At 49.2% G+C, this 17,682-nt stretch overlaps 1 protein-coding gene across 1 annotated transcript in view; it reads right to left on the bottom strand.

Moving 5' to 3' along the window:
* The window catches only part of AREL1 (apoptosis resistant E3 ubiquitin protein ligase 1), a 57,940-nt gene that overhangs the window by 13,604 nt on the left and 26,654 nt on the right, over positions 1–17,682 (bottom strand). Inside the window, 1 exon segment of the mRNA XM_073642218.1 lies at positions 7,234–7,323. Coding sequence (XP_073498319.1) covers positions 7,234–7,323 — 90 coding nt within the window.

Raw genomic sequence — 17,682 nt, 5'->3', positions numbered from 1 at the left:
TCAGAACTATGGATTGGGGGCGCAGTGCCCCTGTGTGTTGTCAGAACTATGGATTGGGGGCGCAGTGCCCCTGTGTGTTGTCAGAACTATGGATTGGGGGCGCAGTGCCCCTGTGTGTTGTCAGAACTATGGATTGGGGGCGCAGTGCCCCTGTGTGTTGTCAGAACTATGGATTGGGGGCACAGTGCCCCTGTGTGTTGTCAGAACTAGGGACTGGAGGCGCAGTGCCCCTGTATGTTGTCAGAACTATGGACTGGGGGCGCTCTGCCCCTGTATGTTGTCAGAACTATGGATTGGGGGCGCAGTGCCCCTGTGTGTTGTCAGAACTATGGATTGGGGGCGCAGTGCCCCTGTGTGTTGTCAGAACTATGGATTGGGGGCGCAGTGCCCCTATGTGTTGTCAGAACTATGGATTGGGGGCGCAGTGCCCCTGTGTGTTGTCAGAACTATGGACTGGAGGCGCAGTGCCCCTGTGTGTTGTCAGAACTATGGATTGGGGGCGCAGTGCCCCTGTGTGTTGTCAGAACTATGGATTGGGGGCGCAGTGCCCCTGTGTGTTGTCAGAACTATGGATTGGGGGCGCAGTGCCCCTGTGTGTTGTCAGAACTATGGATTGGGGGCGCAGTGACCCTGTGTGTTGTCAGAACTATGGATTGGGGGCGCAGTGCCCCTGTGTGTTGTCAGAACTATGGACTGGAGGCGCAGTGCCCCTGTGTGTTGTCAGAACTATGGACTGGGGGCGCAGTGCCCCTGTGTGTTGTCAGAACTATGGATTGGGGGCGCAGTGCCCCTGTGTGTTGTCAGAACTATGGATTGGGGGCGCAGTGCCCCTGTGTGTTGTCAGAACTATGGATTGGGGGCGCAGTGCCCCTGTGTGTTGTCAGAACTATGGACTGGAGGCGCAGTGCCCCTGTATGTTGTCAGAACTATGGACTGGGGGCGCTCTGCCCCTGTATGTTGTCAGAACTATGGATTGGGGGCGCAGTGCCCCTGTGTGTTGTCAGAACTATGGATTGGGGGCGCAGTGCCCCTGTGTGTTGTCAGAACTATGGATTGGGGGCGCAGTGCCCCTATGTGTTGTCAGAACTATGGATTGGGGGCGCAGTGCCCCTGTGTGTTGTCAGAACTATGGACTGGAGGCGCAGTGCCCCTGTGTGTTGTCAGAACTATGGATTGGGGGCGCAGTGCCCCTGTGTGTTGTCAGAACTATGGATTGGGGGCGCAGTGCCCCTGTGTGTTGTCAGAACTATGGATTGGGGGCACAGTGCCCCTGTGTGTTGTCAGAACTATGGATTGGGGGCGCAGTGCCCCTGTGTGTTGTCAGAACTATGGACTGGAGGCGCAGTGCCCCTGTATGTTGTCAGAACTATGGACTGGGGGCGCTCTGCCCCTGTATGTTGTCAGAACTATGGATTGGGGGCGCAGTGCCCCTGTGTGTTGTCAGAACTATGGATTGGGGGCGCAGTGCCCCTGTGTGTTGTCAGAACTATGGATTGGGGGCGCAGTGCCCCTATGTGTTGTCAGAACTATGGATTGGGGGCGCAGTGCCCCTGTGTGTTGTCAGAACTATGGACTGGAGGCGCAGTGCCCCTGTATGTTGTCAGAACTATGGACTGGGGGCGCTCTGCCCCTGTATGTTGTCAGAACTATGGATTGGGGGCGCAGTGCCCCTGTGTGTTGTCAGAACTATGGATTGGGGGCGCAGTGCCCCTGTGTGTTGTCAGAACTATGGATTGGGGGCGCAGTGGCCCTATGTGTTGTCAGAACTATGGATTGGGGGCGCAGTGCCCCTGTGTGTTGTCAGAACTATGGATTGGGGGCGCAGTGCCCCTGTGTGTTGTCAGAACTATGGACTGGGGGCGCAGTGCCCTTGTGTGTTGTCAGAACTATGGACTGGGGGCGCAGTGCCCCTGTGTGTTGTCAGAACTATGGACTGGGGGCGCAGTGCCCCTGTGTGTTGTCAGAACTATGGATTGGGGGCGCAGTGCCCCTATGTGTTGTCAGAACTATGGATTGGGGGCGCAGTGCCCTTGTGTGTTGTCAGAACTATGGACTGGGGGCGCAGTGCCCTTGTGTGTTGTCAGAACTATGGACTGGGGGCGCAGTGCCCCTGTGTGTTGTCAGAACTATGGACTGGGGGCGCAGTGCTCTTGTGTACAATCAATTTTAAAACTGCAATTACAGCTGGCGCCTGCAGAGTAAAATTACCTGATCCAGATTCAATAAGGATCCGGAATCCTGTTATTACGCTATTACACATGATGACTGACACCAATAATCTGCTGGGGATGATCACTACGCTTAAAAGTATAATATATGAGTCAAACTGCTCAGCTGTAACCCTGCAGCACTGGGGTCCTGGGTTCAAATCCCACCAAGGACGACATCTGCAAGGAGTTTGTATGTTCTCCCTGTGTTTGTGTGGGTTTCCTCCGGGTTCTCCGGTTTCTTCCCACACTCCACAGACTGACAGGGAATGTAGATTGTGAGCCCCAATGGGGACAGTGATGATGATGTCTGTAAAGTGCTGTGGAATATGATGGCGCTATGTAAAGGGAGGAAAATTAATAAACTGTAAAGTTATGAGTTATCAGGCCAAAATAAATCGCAATAGATTAAATGGGTTGTCCGAAATCCAAAGTAATTTTCCTCCAAAATCCCTCACTATTTAGTACCATAATCTAAACTATTTTCTAATAAACTAGCAATAAAAATTCCCTCTCATTCCCTCACTACTCTATTTAACTGCTTTTCTATTTTTTCCACTTACTTTTGATCACGCATTGTTTCAGGTATGGGGAGAAGGCTACCGCAGACTCAGTACCCTGATGACACGTTTCAGAGAGGGGGAAGAGGCTACCGCAGTCTCTGCACCCTGATGACGCGTTTCAGAGAGGGGGAAGAGGCTACCGCAGTCTCTGCACCCTGATGACGCGTTTCAGAGAGGGGGAAGAGGCTACCGCAGTCTCTGCACCCTGATGACGCGTTTCAGAGAGGGGGAGAAGGCTACCGCAGTCTCTGCACCCTGATGACGCGTTTCAGAGAGGGGGGGGGGGGGGGAAGAGGCTACCGCAGTCTCTGCACCCTGATGACGCGTTTCAGAAAGGGGGAAGAGGCTACCGCAGTCTCTGCACCCTGATGACGCGTTTCAGAGAGGGGGGGGGGGGAAGAGGCTACCGCAGTCTCTGCACCCTGATGACGCGTTTCAGAGAGGGGGGGGGGGGGGAGAGGCTACCGCAGTCTCTGCACCCTGATGACGCGTTTCAGAGAGGGGGAAGAGGCTACCGCAGTCTCTGCACCCTGATGACGCGTTTCAGAGAGGGGGAAGAGGCTACCGCAGTCTCTGCACCCTGATGACGCGTTTCAGAGAGGGGGAAGAGGCTACCGCAGTCTCTGCACCCTGATGACGCGTTTCAGAGAGGGGGAAGAGGCTACCGCAGTCTCTGCACCCTGATGACGCGTTTCAGAGAGGGGGAAGAGGCTACCGCAGTCTCTGCACCCTGATGACGCGTTTCAGAGAGGGGGAAGAGGCTACCGCAGTCTCTGCACCCTGATGACGCGTTTCAGAGAGGGGGAGAAGGCTACCGCAGTCTCTGCACCCTGATGACGCGTTTCAGAGGGGGGGGGGGGGGGGGGAAGAGGCTACCGCAGTCTCTGCACCCTGATGACGCGTTTCAGAAAGGGGGAAGAGGCTACCGCAGTCTCTGCACCCTGATGACGCGTTTCAGAGAGGGGGGGGGGGAAGAGGCTACCGCAGTCTCTGCACCCTGATGACGCGTTTCAGAGAGGGGGAAGAGGCTACCGCAGTCTCTGCACCCTGATGACGCGTTTCAGAGAGGGGCAAGAGGCTACCGCAGTCTCTGCACCCTGATGACGCGTTTCAGAGAGGGGGAAGAGGCTACCGCAGTCTCTGCACCCTGATGACGCGTTTCAGAGAGGGGGGAAGAGGCTACCGCAGTCTCTGCACCCTGATGACGCGTTTCAGAGAGGGGGAGAAGGCTACCGCAGTCTCTGCACCCTGATGACGCGTTTCAGGGAGGGGGGGGGGGGGGAGAGGCTACCGCAGTCTCTGCACCCTGATGACGCGTTTCAGAGAGGGGGAAGAAGCTACCGCAGTCTCTGCACCCTGATGACGCGTTTCAGAGAGGGGGAAGAGGCTACCGCAGTCTCTGCACCCTGATGACGCGTTTCAGAGAGGGGGAAGAGGCTACCGCAGTCTCTGCACCCTGATGACGCGTTTCAGAGAGGGGGAAGAGGCTACCGCAGTCTCTGCACCCTGATGACGCGTTTCAGAGAGGGGGAAGAGGCTACCGCAGTCTCTGCACCCTGATGACGCGTTTCAGAGAGGGGGAAGAGGCTACCGCAGTCTCTGCACCCTGATGACGCGTTTCAGAGAGGGGGAAGAGGCTACCGCAGTCTCTGCACCCTGATGACGCGTTTCAGAGAGGGGGAAGAGGCTACCGCAGTCTCTGCACCCTGATGACGCGTTTCAGAGAGGGGGAAGAGGCTACCGCAGTCTCTGCACCCTGATGACGCGTTTCAGAGAGGGGGAAGAGGCTACCGCAGTCTCTGCACCCTGATGACGCGTTTCAGAGAGGGGGAGAAGGCTACCGCAGTCTCTGCACCCTGATGACGCGTTTCAGAGAGGGGGAAGAGGCTACCGCAGTCTCTGGACCCTGATGACGCGTTTCAGAGAGGGGGAAGAGGCTACCGCAGTCTCTGCACCCTGATGAATCGTTTCAGAGAGGGGGAGAAGGCTACCGCAGACTCTGCACCCTGATGACGCGTTTCAGAAAGGGGGAAGAGGCTACCGCAGTCTCTGCACCCTGATGACGCGTTTCAGAGAGGGGGAAGAGGCTACCGCAGACTTTGCACCCTGATGACGCGTTTCAGAAAGGGGGAAGAGGCTACCGCAGTCTCTGCACCCTGATGAATCGTTTCAGAGAGGGGGAGAAGGCTACCGCAGACTCTGCACCCTGATGACGCGTTTCAGAGAGGGGGAAGAGGCTACCGCAGACTCTGCACCCCGATGACGCGTTTCAGAGAGGGGGAAGAGGCTACCGCAGACTCTGCACCCCGATGACGCGTTTCAGAGAGGGGGAAGAGGCTACCGCAGACTCTGCACCCTGATGACGCGTTTCAGAGAGGGGAAGAGGCTACCGCAGACTCTGCACCCTGATGACGCGTTTCAGAGAGGGGGAAGAGGCTACCGCAGTCTCTGCACCCCGATGACGCGTTTCAGAGAGGGGGAAGAGGCTACCGCAGTCTCTGCACCCTGATGACGCTTTGTTTCGGTGTGAGAGGCCACCGAGGTGACCGCAGTCTCTGCACCCTGATGACGCTTCGTTTTGGGAAGGGGGGGGGGGGCGGGAGGCCATCGCAGTGACCGCATTCTCTGCACCCTGATGACACTTGGTTTCGGGGGGAGAGGCCACTGCAGTGATCGCACTCTTTGCACCCTGATGGCGCTTCGTTTGGGGGTGGGGAGGGGGAGAGGATATCGCAGCCTCTGAACCCTGATGATGCTTCTTTTTGGGGGAAGGGGAGGGGAGAGGATACCTCAGTGACCGCAGTCTCTGCATCCAGATGACGCGTTTCAGAGAGGGGGGAAGAGGCTTCCTTATTCTCTGCATCCTTATGACGCTTTGTTTCGGGGATAGGAGGGATGGGGGGAGGATACTGCAGTCTCTGCACTCTGATGATGCTTCGTTTCGGGGGGGGGGGGGGTTTACCGCAGTCTCTGCACCCTGATGATGCTTCATTTCGGGGTGAGGGAAGGAGAGGATACCGCAGTCTCTGCACCCTGATGACACTTCGTTTCGGGGGGGAAGAGAGGGGGAGAGGATACCGCAGTCTCTGCATCCTGATGACGTGTTTCAGAGAGGGGGAAGAGACTTCCACAGTCTCTGCACCCTGATGACGCTTTGTTTCAGGGGGGGGGGGGGTTGGAGAGGCCACCGCAGTGACCGCAGTCTCAACACCATGATGACGCATTTCAGAGGGGGGGGGGGGGGAGGCTACCGCAGTCTTTGCACCCATATGACGCTTCGTTTGGTGAGGGGGGTTGGGGCGAGGCTAACGCAGTCTTTGCACCCTTATGACGCTTCGTTTGGTGAGGGGGGATGGGGCGAGGCTAACGCAGTCTTTGCACCCTTATGACGCTTCGTTTGGTGAGGGGGGATGGGGGGAGGCTAACGCAGTCTTTGCACCCTTATGACGCTTCGTTTGGTGAGGGGGGATGGGGCGAGGCTAACGCAGTCTTTGCACCCTTATGACGCTTCGTTTGGTGAGGGGGGATGGGGCGAGGCTAACGCAGTCTTTGCACCCTTATGACGCTTCGTTTGGTGAGGGGGGATGGGGCGAGGCTAACGCAGTCTTTGCACCCTTATGACGCTTCGTTTGGTGAGGGGGATGGGGGGAGGCTACCGCAGTCTTTGCACCTTATGATACTTTGTTTGGTGGGGGGGTAGGCTACCGTACCGCAGTGACCACAGCCTCTGCACCCTGATAACGCTTCTTTGGGTATCACAGCATGCACTGTGGATTCTCAAAGTGTCATCAAAAAGGAAGTGGGAAAAAAAAGTAGAAAAGCAATTAGCTCACGTAGTGAGGGAAGGATAGAGAATTTTTAATGCATGTATATTAGAAAATAGGAAAAAACTGCCTGTGTAATATGTGGAGAAACCGCTCCAATCCGAAGAGACCGCTGACTATCGGTAATGGTAGTGCAAAAAACCAGATTGGAAAGGTGTGCATAAAATTATTAAATGCTTTATTCCAAAGGATTAAAAATATCCATGATAGGAGGAGATGAAGATTCTCTATGACTAAGGGCGGCAACGCCAGAAACGTGTCGGGTAACTTTATCTCCTCCCATCATGGTTATTTTTAATCCTATTTAATCTAATGGAATAAAACATTTAAGATTTTTATGCACGCCTTTCCAATCCAGACGTTTTTCTTTTGAACTATATTAGAAAATAGTTTAGATTACGGCACCTAATAGATGGGGATTTAGGAGGAAAATTACTTTGGACTTCACACCACCCCTTTAAATTGTCAGCTCCAAAGAGAAGTCACAAGAAGACCAAAGGGGCAGATAGAAGAACTAGGGAAATCGCGATAAAGCACCTGCCTATATCATGAGATAAAGTCTTCACCTCAGTACTGGCAAGAGGATTCTTCGCTCAAAGTACCTCCATCAATTAGCTCCTTGGGGACGCTAATCCTTACCTTCTCCCGAAATTGCCAGGAACCCCCAATGACCACAGCATGAGCCTGGAAGTCCTGCACGGCTATGTGCCCAGTACCACACATGAGGAGCTGAGGAAAAACACACAAGCATATAATCCTCGTCCACAACAAGATCTCAAATCTAAAATATAAATCATCTGACTGTAGTGAGGCAGCGGCTGCAAGCAAAACCAGCAACACAAGACCTAACTACACCTGCACCTATCATGTATTAGCGGCACACTAATAATGGTATGGACACTGAGTTGTGTATGATGTCCTGCAGAGTTACATCAGGCGGTGGTGTGTGATCAGTGTGAGAGTACAGAATCCATTATGTATCTGATCTCCATCTTGTGTAACAACTTCTGTGTCAAGGTGATCAAATAACACTGATGGGTAGGAAAGTTTCACATATCCATTCTTGCTCCTAATAGCTCATAGTTCAGATGGAACTTTTTCTTTGTCTTTGACCCCATTTAAAGTGCCTACATGTGATAATAAAGCAGGAGGCCTGAGTCCACCATACAAGCTGTGCTGTATTGATTTCCCGAGCGCTCGTAAAACAAATCTTATTAATTTGGAGTTGTAAAGGCATAGCAGAACATGTATTTCACTCACATAATTTGGTGCCGAAACCCGGGAAAAGACCTGCATTATACTATCCGAATCTTGTGTGAGAATGGACCCTCTAGTAAAATTGAATTTTAACGCTGCAGCATAAGGCAAGAGGCTTTTCTTACATTTGTATTACACTTTTACTGAGAGCTTGGTCTACCTCCAAGTTATTTTGCATTAAATAGTCTGGTCCAATAACTTGGAGATACCTATGCCTTTTTTAACTGCCTGCATGTGAAAGGATCAGTATGAGAGTGAAATGTAGTGGTAATTGTACTTGGAGGAGTGCTAGTGTTCAGGGGTATCTTGTAGTCCATTTACTGGGTTTTTCTAGGGCTGTTAAGTGGCTTTGGAGACTGCATATATATGTCTTTGGTGCCTATGAGGAAAATGTGCTGATATAAGCACTGATCTAAGCTCCCAAGCAGTTAAGTGCATAGAGCCAGACTGAGTACCTTGGGAGTAAATAGAAAAGGACACATCTAAAGGAAAAACAGCAAACAGAATAGTTAGAAAACATGAAGTCAAGGATTCTGTAACAGACTGTAAAAGAATGTTGAAAAAGGCTGGATTTCCCCCCTGGTCTGTATGCGTTCCAAGCAGATGGCTGCTCATGAAAGCAGCATGGCGGCTTACTAGACAATTGTTGAAAGTGAGCAGTGAACAAAATGTGGTTGAGGAAGTAATTAGTGGGGAAGGTGTGACAACACTACTGACTAAAGGAGTGTTGTGTGAATGTTTTGACAAAGAACTGGACGAACTTAATCAGAGAGAATCATCAGTACCTCTTCCCTATAATGGACCAGGATGGTGGACATGTACAGTATGTAGAGTACAAAATGTATGAATTTGTGAGGCACACAGGCCCAAGCCCAATGTCTTGAATGCTCCTATAATACATATAGTTCCATGAGACGACAACATTCCACACCCCCACATTTGTTGACATGGAGTGGGGATGAAAGTAACAGTAGTTGGAGGCTGACCGAGAACAATGGACTATGACAAAGAGGTCCATAGACTAGGTCTCCTCAGACACAAGGGACTGCCCTCCTAAAAGACTAGTCCTGGAGTTTAAGAGATCTTTTAATTATGCTGAAACAGTTTACTAAAATGTTAACAAGCTTGTTTCTTTCATCAGACATCCCAAAGAAGCAGGTCAGATAGAACTGTACAAGTTGCAGACTCGAGGAATTAGTAAATGCAAACGAGAAAGATGTGACTGCACATATAAATAAACTAGTGAACGGGACAGTCAAAGAATATCTAATTAGTAGATAAGGGGCTGAATACTATCAGAGGTTAGACTCAGGAGAAGAGTACTGAAGTCCTGCAGCATTGGGCTCTGAGAAAATAGAGGGAATAATCCATAAATCTCAACTCCTTCAACCCCAAACCTGTTTTCGCCTTCATGACCCGGCCAAACTGTACTATTCTTACCAGTGTCACTTTGTGAGGTAATAACTCTGGAGCACTTGAACATCTCAGTGACTCAGATTCTTTTTCCGTGACATATTGTACTTCATGTTATTGGTAAATTGTGGTTGATATGATTTGTATTTATTTATGAAAATATTGAAAATTTGGCAAAAAATTTGAATATTTTCTAAAATTTCAAAGTTAGAATTTTTATGCCGTTAACCCCTTAAGGACCCTGGGATTTTCCATTTTTGCATTTTCGTTTTTTGCTCCCCTTGTTCCCAGAGCCATAGCGTTTTTATTTTTTGGGCAATATAGCCGTGTGAGGGCTTATTTTTTACGGGACGAATTGTACTTTTGAACAACATTACTGGTTTTACCATATCGTGTACTGGAAAACGGGAAAAAAAAATCCAAGTGAATGTACAAGCCGTACATAATGGACTAAACAGCGTGATAATCAGGTGTATTCTTCCATTCCAGACCCTGAATCAGTGTCATGAGCAAATGATCTCGAGCAGGTAGACTGGGTGGTCCTGAAAGGTCATTTGAGAAAGAGCCGTGGCCAAGATTTGATGCTATTCCAGGTTCTCCTAACCACAGCAACTTGGTAAAGCTTGAGGGAAAACTCACTTCGAATCACATAGCCGTTATTAAGACCCACCACCAGCAGAATGAGGTCTCAGCTAATTGTAGACCCTGACCAACACACCTCAGTGCTAGAATAGTATTCCCCAAGCTCGCGTCCTCATGGCCCCCCCCACCTCATGTCTTCAGGATATCCTCAGTATTGCACAGGTGATGGAAGTATCATCAAGGCATCAGAAATTACCTCAGGTTCTCTCACCGGAGAAGTACTAAGGAAATCCTGAAAACATGACCTGTGTGGGGGGAGGGGGGGACCGTGAGGATGAGAGTTTGGGAAACCCTCTGCTAGACTATATCACAGGAAGAGAAGACGGATGTGTCAGATCATAGGTCCTACATGTGGTCATTATGTCAACCTTATGGGAAATCGCCAGGTTGGGGCTGATATAAAGAAAATAGCCAAAATAAGGGAGAAATGGTTCCAGGAACACAACGCAAACAAAGACTCATTCTCTTTTCTGAACGTGTCTGAATTATTTTCTGAATTAGTTCAAGGGTCAAAGCAGGTGACTCTTAGGGATCATACATACACGTATTTTTGGATGAATCCGCACCTAGTCATCGCGCCTGATGTCACTATTACGTCAGAATGATCACGCGATATGGATAAACACTCGCTCCAACGCGACGTTCTACACCCCGCAGGAGCATGCAAGGTCAGCTTGGCACAATTCTCTACACAGACACCCCCTGTCCACACGGGCCCAGGGAGTGAGAAGAGGTGGCCCACACAGTCACTGACTTGGAATCACACTCACCCACAACCCTGACAGGCTGAGAGGCCCCTTTCACTAGCCCTAGTGAAACAGAACCTTATCAGCCCAGTAGTACTGCCACCAGTTCCTGTTCGATATAAGCCAAGGTCCGTTATCAGGCTACAAACCAGCCCCGGTAGCATGGAAAATTAAACTGAGAAAAGAAGTTGTGGATTCGTGGATTGAGATATAAGAGCAGCAAAAGGTTAAATTATATATTTAATCCCCTTAAAGGCACACTAAATAATACACTATATACACAAGGGTTATATATATATAATGGTCAGACATGCAAATACAAGTGGTAGGACAAAAGCAGAATATAAGACAGTTACCAGTCAGATGGAAGGCCTGCTTGTGGGTGAGGGGCTGGCTCAGGGGAGGCTTGCGGACCCCTCTGTGCCTAGACTTCTCCCCGTACGACAAGTCGTCGTGACCTCCCCAGGAAAAAGCAATAGGCCCTGCTTTACATGAGCATTTAACCCCTTTGGTGTCACGCCCCTCCTGCCCCCTGGGCTGGACCTAAGTCCCCTCCCCTGGAGGTTGGTAGCTAAATCTCCCAAAACCTATGAAAGATCATGACTCCTTTCTGTATAGTCCTAGGGCGGTGGTTCTTGTCCCATCAGGTCCGACCGGGCCCCTGCTACACGAGGAGACTAAACACAGGTTGGCTACCTGGTTGCTACTAGTTGTTCTACATATCGCCATGCCTCTATGTGCTACAATGGGTCGAGATCCAGGCGAGCGCTCACCATGTACTGGGGATCTTGAAAAATACACAATGTACGGCTAGGACGTATAGTTTTTCCATAACAACGTATGAAATCATAGCTGGCTGAAACAAAGGACTAAGACCAAATGGCTTGGGTCCACAGGGGGTCTTTCTGTAGAAGGTTTGCGCACTAGCTAGCTGGTGGGTGTGTGAATCCCTTGTTTGAAGCTGGTCAGGTGTCTTGTTACAACTGCACATGCTTACAGGATGATTGTAAGCTGCCATTACATCCCACCATCCTTCACATATGCAATTAGAACCATTGTTGTGGTACAATTATAGGTCTTCAGGTTGGGAACTGAGATGAAGCAGATAGAAAGTTCAGAGGATGTGGGTAGCGCGTTCCTATATCTCTGCTGAAATACCCAGAATTGGTCACAAAAGGGGGGAAATTTGTGTCTGTGATCTCCATCTTGTCCTATAACTTCTGTGTCATAGTGATCAAATAACAATGATGGGCTGGAAGATTCACATTTCTATTCACGCCCCTAAAGTTCCTATTGGCTACATATTTCGGGGGAACTTTTCCTTTGTCTGTGGCAATACTTAAGTACCTTACATGAGCTAATAGAATAGAAGTCCTGAGTCCACCATATAAGGCTGTGCTGTATTGATTTCCCGAGTGCTCGTAAAACAAATCTTATTAATTTGGAGTTCTAAAGGCATAGAAGAGTGGATTTCGCTCACATCAGTGTTACATCAGGCGGTGGCCTGCGATCAGCGTTACATCAGGCGGAGGCCTGCGATCAGCGTTACATCAGGCGGTGGCCTGCGATCAGCGTTACATCAGGAGGTGGCCTGCGATCAGCGTTACATCAGGAGGTGGCCTGCGATCAGCGTTACATCAGGAGGTGGCCTGCGATCAGCGTTACATCAGGAGGTGGCCTGCGATCAGCGTTACATCAGGAGGTGGCCTGCGATCAGCGTTACATCAGGAGGTGGCCTGCGATCAGCGTTACATCAGGAGGTGGCCTGCGATCAGCGTTACATCAGGAGGTGGCCTGCGATCAGCATTACATCAGGAGGTAGCGTCTCACGTTGGGCAGTGTAGTGGCGGGTGATATCTCACGTTGGGCAGTGTAGTGGCGTGTGATGTCTCACGTTGGGCAGTGTAGTGGCGGGTGATGTCTCACGTTGGGCAGTGTAGTGGCGGGTGATGTCTCACGTTGGGCAGTGTAGTGGCGGGTGATGTCTCACGTTGGGCAGTGTAGTGGCGGGTGATGTCTCACGTTGGGCAGTGTAGTGGCGGGTGATGTCTCACGTTGGGCAGTGTAGTGGCGGGTGATGTCTCACGTTGGGCAGTGTAGTGGCGGGTGAGGTCTCACGTTGGGCAGTGTAGTGGCGGGTGATGTCTCACGTTGGGCAGTGTAGTGGCGGGTGATGTCTCACGTTGGGCAGTGTAGTGGCGGGTGATGTCTCACGTTGGGCAGTGTAGTGGCGGGTGATGTCTCACGTTGGGCAGTGTAGTGGCGGGTGATGTCTCACGTTGGGCAGTGTAGTGGCGGGTGATGTCTCACGTTGGGCAGTGTAGTGGCGGGTGATGTCTCATGTTGGGCAGTGTAGTGGCGGGTGAGGTCTCACGTTGGGCAGTGTAGTGGCGGGTGATGTCTCACGTTGGGCAGTGTAGTGGCGGGTGAGGTCTCACGTTGGACAGTGTAGTGGCGGGTGATGTCTCACATTGGGCAGTGTAGTGGCGAGTGATGTCTCACGTTGGGCAGTGTAGTGGCGGGTGATGTCTCACGTTGGGCAGTGTAGTGGCGGGTGATGTCTCACATTGGGCAGTGTAGTGGTGGGTGATGTCTCACGTTGGGCAGTGTAGTGGCGGGTGATGTCTCACATTGGGCAGTGTAGTGGTGGGTGATGTCTCACGTTGGGCAGTGTAGTGGCGGGTGATGTCTCACGTTGGGCAGTGTAGTGGCGGGTGATGTCTCACATTGGGCAGTGTAGTGGTGGGTGATGTCTCACGTTGGGCAGTGTAGTGGCGAGTGATGTCTCATGTTGGGCAGTGTAGTGGACTGTACTCTGCTGTCCTGCCCCGGGATTCCGGTTGGAAGCCATCAGAAGGCCGGGACAGATGTCAGAGGTGAAGTCACTGTACTGCGCTGTGGAGTATGTTGGCGCTATATAATAACAGAACTGGAGGATGACATCACAGCGGTTTTCGATAACACGGTTTGCCTCAATTTATAGTTTTGTTGTTATAACCAATCCGTGTAGATTTGCTGCTGCTGGAAACGACAATGACAGATTAGGTTGAGAATTCGCTCTAGCTTTTGCTTTACACCTGTGGATGGTGGAGATTGTCCTGCAGTAAATCTATGGAAGTGAAGACATTGTCTCATAATAGGTCGGCACCAGCCGGGAAGAGAAACTTCATCCCGGTACAAAACGTGCCCAGAAGGAGAATGTCCCTCCCTCCGCTACAAGAGAAACTAACGGTAAAGAGCAACAAGAAAGTGACGGCTTCGAGAATCTGCACCTTTCCTCCATGAAGTGAAGCAAAGCTGAGCGGGATCCTTGTTGCTGCAGATTACGGAGCTTTACACGGACATTCAGTTCGGTTCTTCAGGTGGTGGTGGAGGCAGCGAGGAAATGTTTTAACCCCTTCACCACCTGAGGATTTTCCGTTTTTTGCTCCCCTTCTTCCCAGAGCCATGACTTCTGTATTTTTCCATCAATATGGCCGTGGGAGGTGTTTTTTTTGTGGGACGAGTTGTATATCTGAAGGGCGCCAATGATTTCACTATATCGTGTATTGGAGAACAGGAAGAAAATTCCAAGTGCAGTGAAATCGCACAAAAAGGGCAATTCCACATTTGTTCTTTAGTTTTTTTTATTTACCATATTCACTAAATGCTAAAACTGACCTGGATATAGGATTCTCCAGCTGATTAAGAGTTCGCAGATACCAAACATGTATAGGTTCTTTTTTATTTAAGCGGTGAAAAAAAAAGAAATTTGTAAGGAACAAAGAAATTTGCTTATGTCGTTGTCAGGAACGACACCGTCAGGATCACACAATATCCCACCGCTGCCGTCACTTTGTCAGGATTTTCAGGGATTCACGCGCGCACGATCCCGATTACTCACTACGTAGCCATCGGCAAGCGAACAGAGCGTATGGCGTACACACCTCGGGATTCCAAAGCATGGAATATGTGTATACCATCACGTAGGTCAGTGCCAGCTTCACAATAGCCCACTTATTCACTGCCACCACCGATCAGTTTTAAGACATACAGTGGGTACGGAAAGTATTCAGACCCCTTTAAATATTTCACTCTCTGTTTCATTGCAGCCATTTGGTAATTTCTAAAAAGTTTTTTTTTCTCATTAAAATACACTCTGCACCCCATCTTGACTGAAAAAAAACAGAAATGTAGAATTTTTTGCAAATTTATTAAAAAAAGAAAACCTGAAATATCACATGGTCATACGTATTCAGACCACTTTGCTCAGTATTGAGTAGAAGCCCCCTTTTGAGCCAGTACAGCCATGAGCCTTCTTGGGAATGATGCAACTAGTTTTTCACCCCTGGATTTGGGGATCCTCTGCCATTCTTCCTTGCAGATCCTCTCCAGTTCCGTCAGGATGAATGGTAAACGTTGGTGGACAGCCATTTTCAGGCCTCTCCAGAGATGCTCAATGGGGTTTAGGTCAGGGCACAGGCTGGGCCAGTCAAGAATGGTCACAGAGTTGTTATGAAGCCACTCCTTTGCTATTTTAGCTGTGTGCTTAGGGTCATTGTCTTGTTGGAAGGTGAAACTTCGGCCAAGTCTGAGGTCCAGAGCACTCTGGAAGAGGTTTTCATCCAGGATATCTCTGTACTCGGCTGTATTCAGGTTTCCTTCAATTGCAACCAGTCGTCCTGGCCCTGCAGCTGAAAAACACCCCCATAGCATGATGCTGCCACCACCATGTTTTACTGTTGGGATTGTATTGGGCAGATGATGAGCAGTGCCTGGTTTCTTCCACACATACCGCTTAGAATTATCACCAAAAAGTTCAATCTTCGTCTCATCAGACCAGAGAATCTTATTTCTCCTAGTCTGGGAGTCCTTCATGTGTTTTTGAGCAAACTCTATGCGGGCTTTCATATATCTTGCACTGACGAGAGGCTTCCATCGGGCACTCTGCCATAAAGGCCCAACTGGTGGAGGGCTCCAGTGATAGTTGACTTTGTGGAACTTTCTTCCATCTCCCTACTGCATCTCTGGAGCTCAGCCACAGTGATCTTTGGGTTTTTCTTTACCTCTCTCACCAAGGCTCTTCGCCCACGATTGCTCAGTTTGGCTGGACGGCCAGGTCTAGGAAGACTTCTGGTGGTCCCAAACTTCTTCCATTCAAGGATTATGGAGGTCACTGCGCTCTTAGGAACCTTGAGTAATGCAGAAATTCCTTTGTAACCTTGGCCATATCTGTGCCTTGCCAAAATTCTGTCTCTGAGCTCCTTGGGCAGTTCCTTTGATCTCATAATTCTCATTTGGTCTGATATGCACGGTGAGCTGTGAGGTCTTATATAGACAGGTGTGTGCCTTTCCAAATCAAGTCCTATCAGTTTAATTAAACACAGCTGGACTCCAATGAAGGAGTAGAACCATCTCAAGAAGGATCACAAGGAAATGGACCAGCATGTGACTTACATATGAGTGTCTGAGCAAAGGGTCTGAATACTTATGACCATGTGATATTTCAGTTTTTATTTTTTAATACATTTGCAAAAATTTCTACATTTCTGTTTTTTTTAGTCAAGATGGGGTGCAGAGTGGACTTTAATGAGAAAAAAATGAACTTTTTAGAATTTACAAATGAGTGCAATCAAATAAAGAGTGAAAAATTTAAAGGGGTCTGAATACTTTCCGTACCCACTGTAATACAGGCCTGATCGGACGCCTGCTTTCTGGTAGCGTACAGCTTCGGGGAAGGAACGATTACAGAGCAAAAGAAACAGGACTATTAAATTTTCTATTTAATCCAAAGGGGAGGCAGTGTTTATGAAAAATATACAAAGGTTTTACAAAAGGGGACAATACAGTACAGAATATACAGTTACAAAAATAAAATGGATTAATAAAAGACTTACTACACCGATCGCAGAGACGATTCAGTTTAGCTGGAGGGGAGGCGCTCCAATTGATTTGGCCGTTATCCAACGGGACCAGTGGTTATATAATACATACCTCCCAGCATGAGCATGGACCCATCTTCAGCTGGATCTTTTATGCCGAAGGGGGGACCTGCCCACACACAACCCTGCAATGACCCTTCATGGTTTTATTAAAATATCTAACTTCTGCGATAACTTCTCACTGGTTTTTCACAGAAGTTCGCAAGTGATAACATATTTTTTTATTACTAATTTACCTTTCTGTAGAGACTAAACATGACATTGCTGCTGTCCGTTTTTTTTGTGCCACAGCTCATCGGAGGGGCTCACAGATCCGGAAAAACATGCTTATTGTTCCTTAGCTGACCATGCCGCTAAAAATGTGTGTCCCATTATTATCGGAAGCATAGAACTTCAGATATTCCATATTTCATGTCAGTGCCTTCATGACTGATGAGCAAAGGGAGTTTGCGGATGAGGATGTCCTGGCTACGGAGTTTGACATAGAATTTCTAAGAAACAAACGAGCCGTTTCCTCTTTTAGCCCGGTGTCTATTTATTACAAGTCTATGTTACTACGAACTACATTAGTATTTTAATTAGAAAGGACACCTGGTGGATCCTACTATTTGCATAGAAGCCACTTGTCTAAGGCGTAAGCTCTTGTTCCTTTGACAAATACTATAGGGGAGGGGGGAAGAGGGGAATGGAGGAAGAGAGAGATTCTTAATATTTTCTATGACAGTCGTCATTTACCGATTGGATTACTTTTTTTTAAATATTTTGATAGATCAGATGTTTTTGATTACAAATGTGTGTATTTTTTATTGTTTTATTTTCAATGGGGCACAAGGGGGTGATTAGAACTTTTTTTTAATTTTAGAACTTTTTTTTTTTTAAAACTTTTTTTTTACTTCAATAGTTCAAATAGGAGACCTGAAGCTGCAGTCGTCCGATTGCCTGTACTACTCATATAGCGATGCGTCAGCCCTGATATGTGTAGCAGAAATAACGATCTATGAACGCAGGCCACGAACAAATCCCCGGCTGTCATGACAACCCATCGGCGCCCCACAATCCCACAAGAGGGGCTTCGATGGGAGGGCTCAATCCTGACGCATGTTAAATGC

This window comes from Phyllobates terribilis, unplaced genomic scaffold, assembly GCF_046119375.1.
Source record: "Phyllobates terribilis strain yellow unplaced genomic scaffold, ASM4611937v1 Scaffold_7__3_contigs__length_470593459, whole genome shotgun sequence".
NCBI lineage: Eukaryota > Metazoa > Chordata > Amphibia > Anura > Dendrobatidae > Phyllobates > Phyllobates terribilis.
Note: the sequence above shows the minus strand (reverse complement) of the source record. Positions and strands in the feature narration are given on the sequence as shown.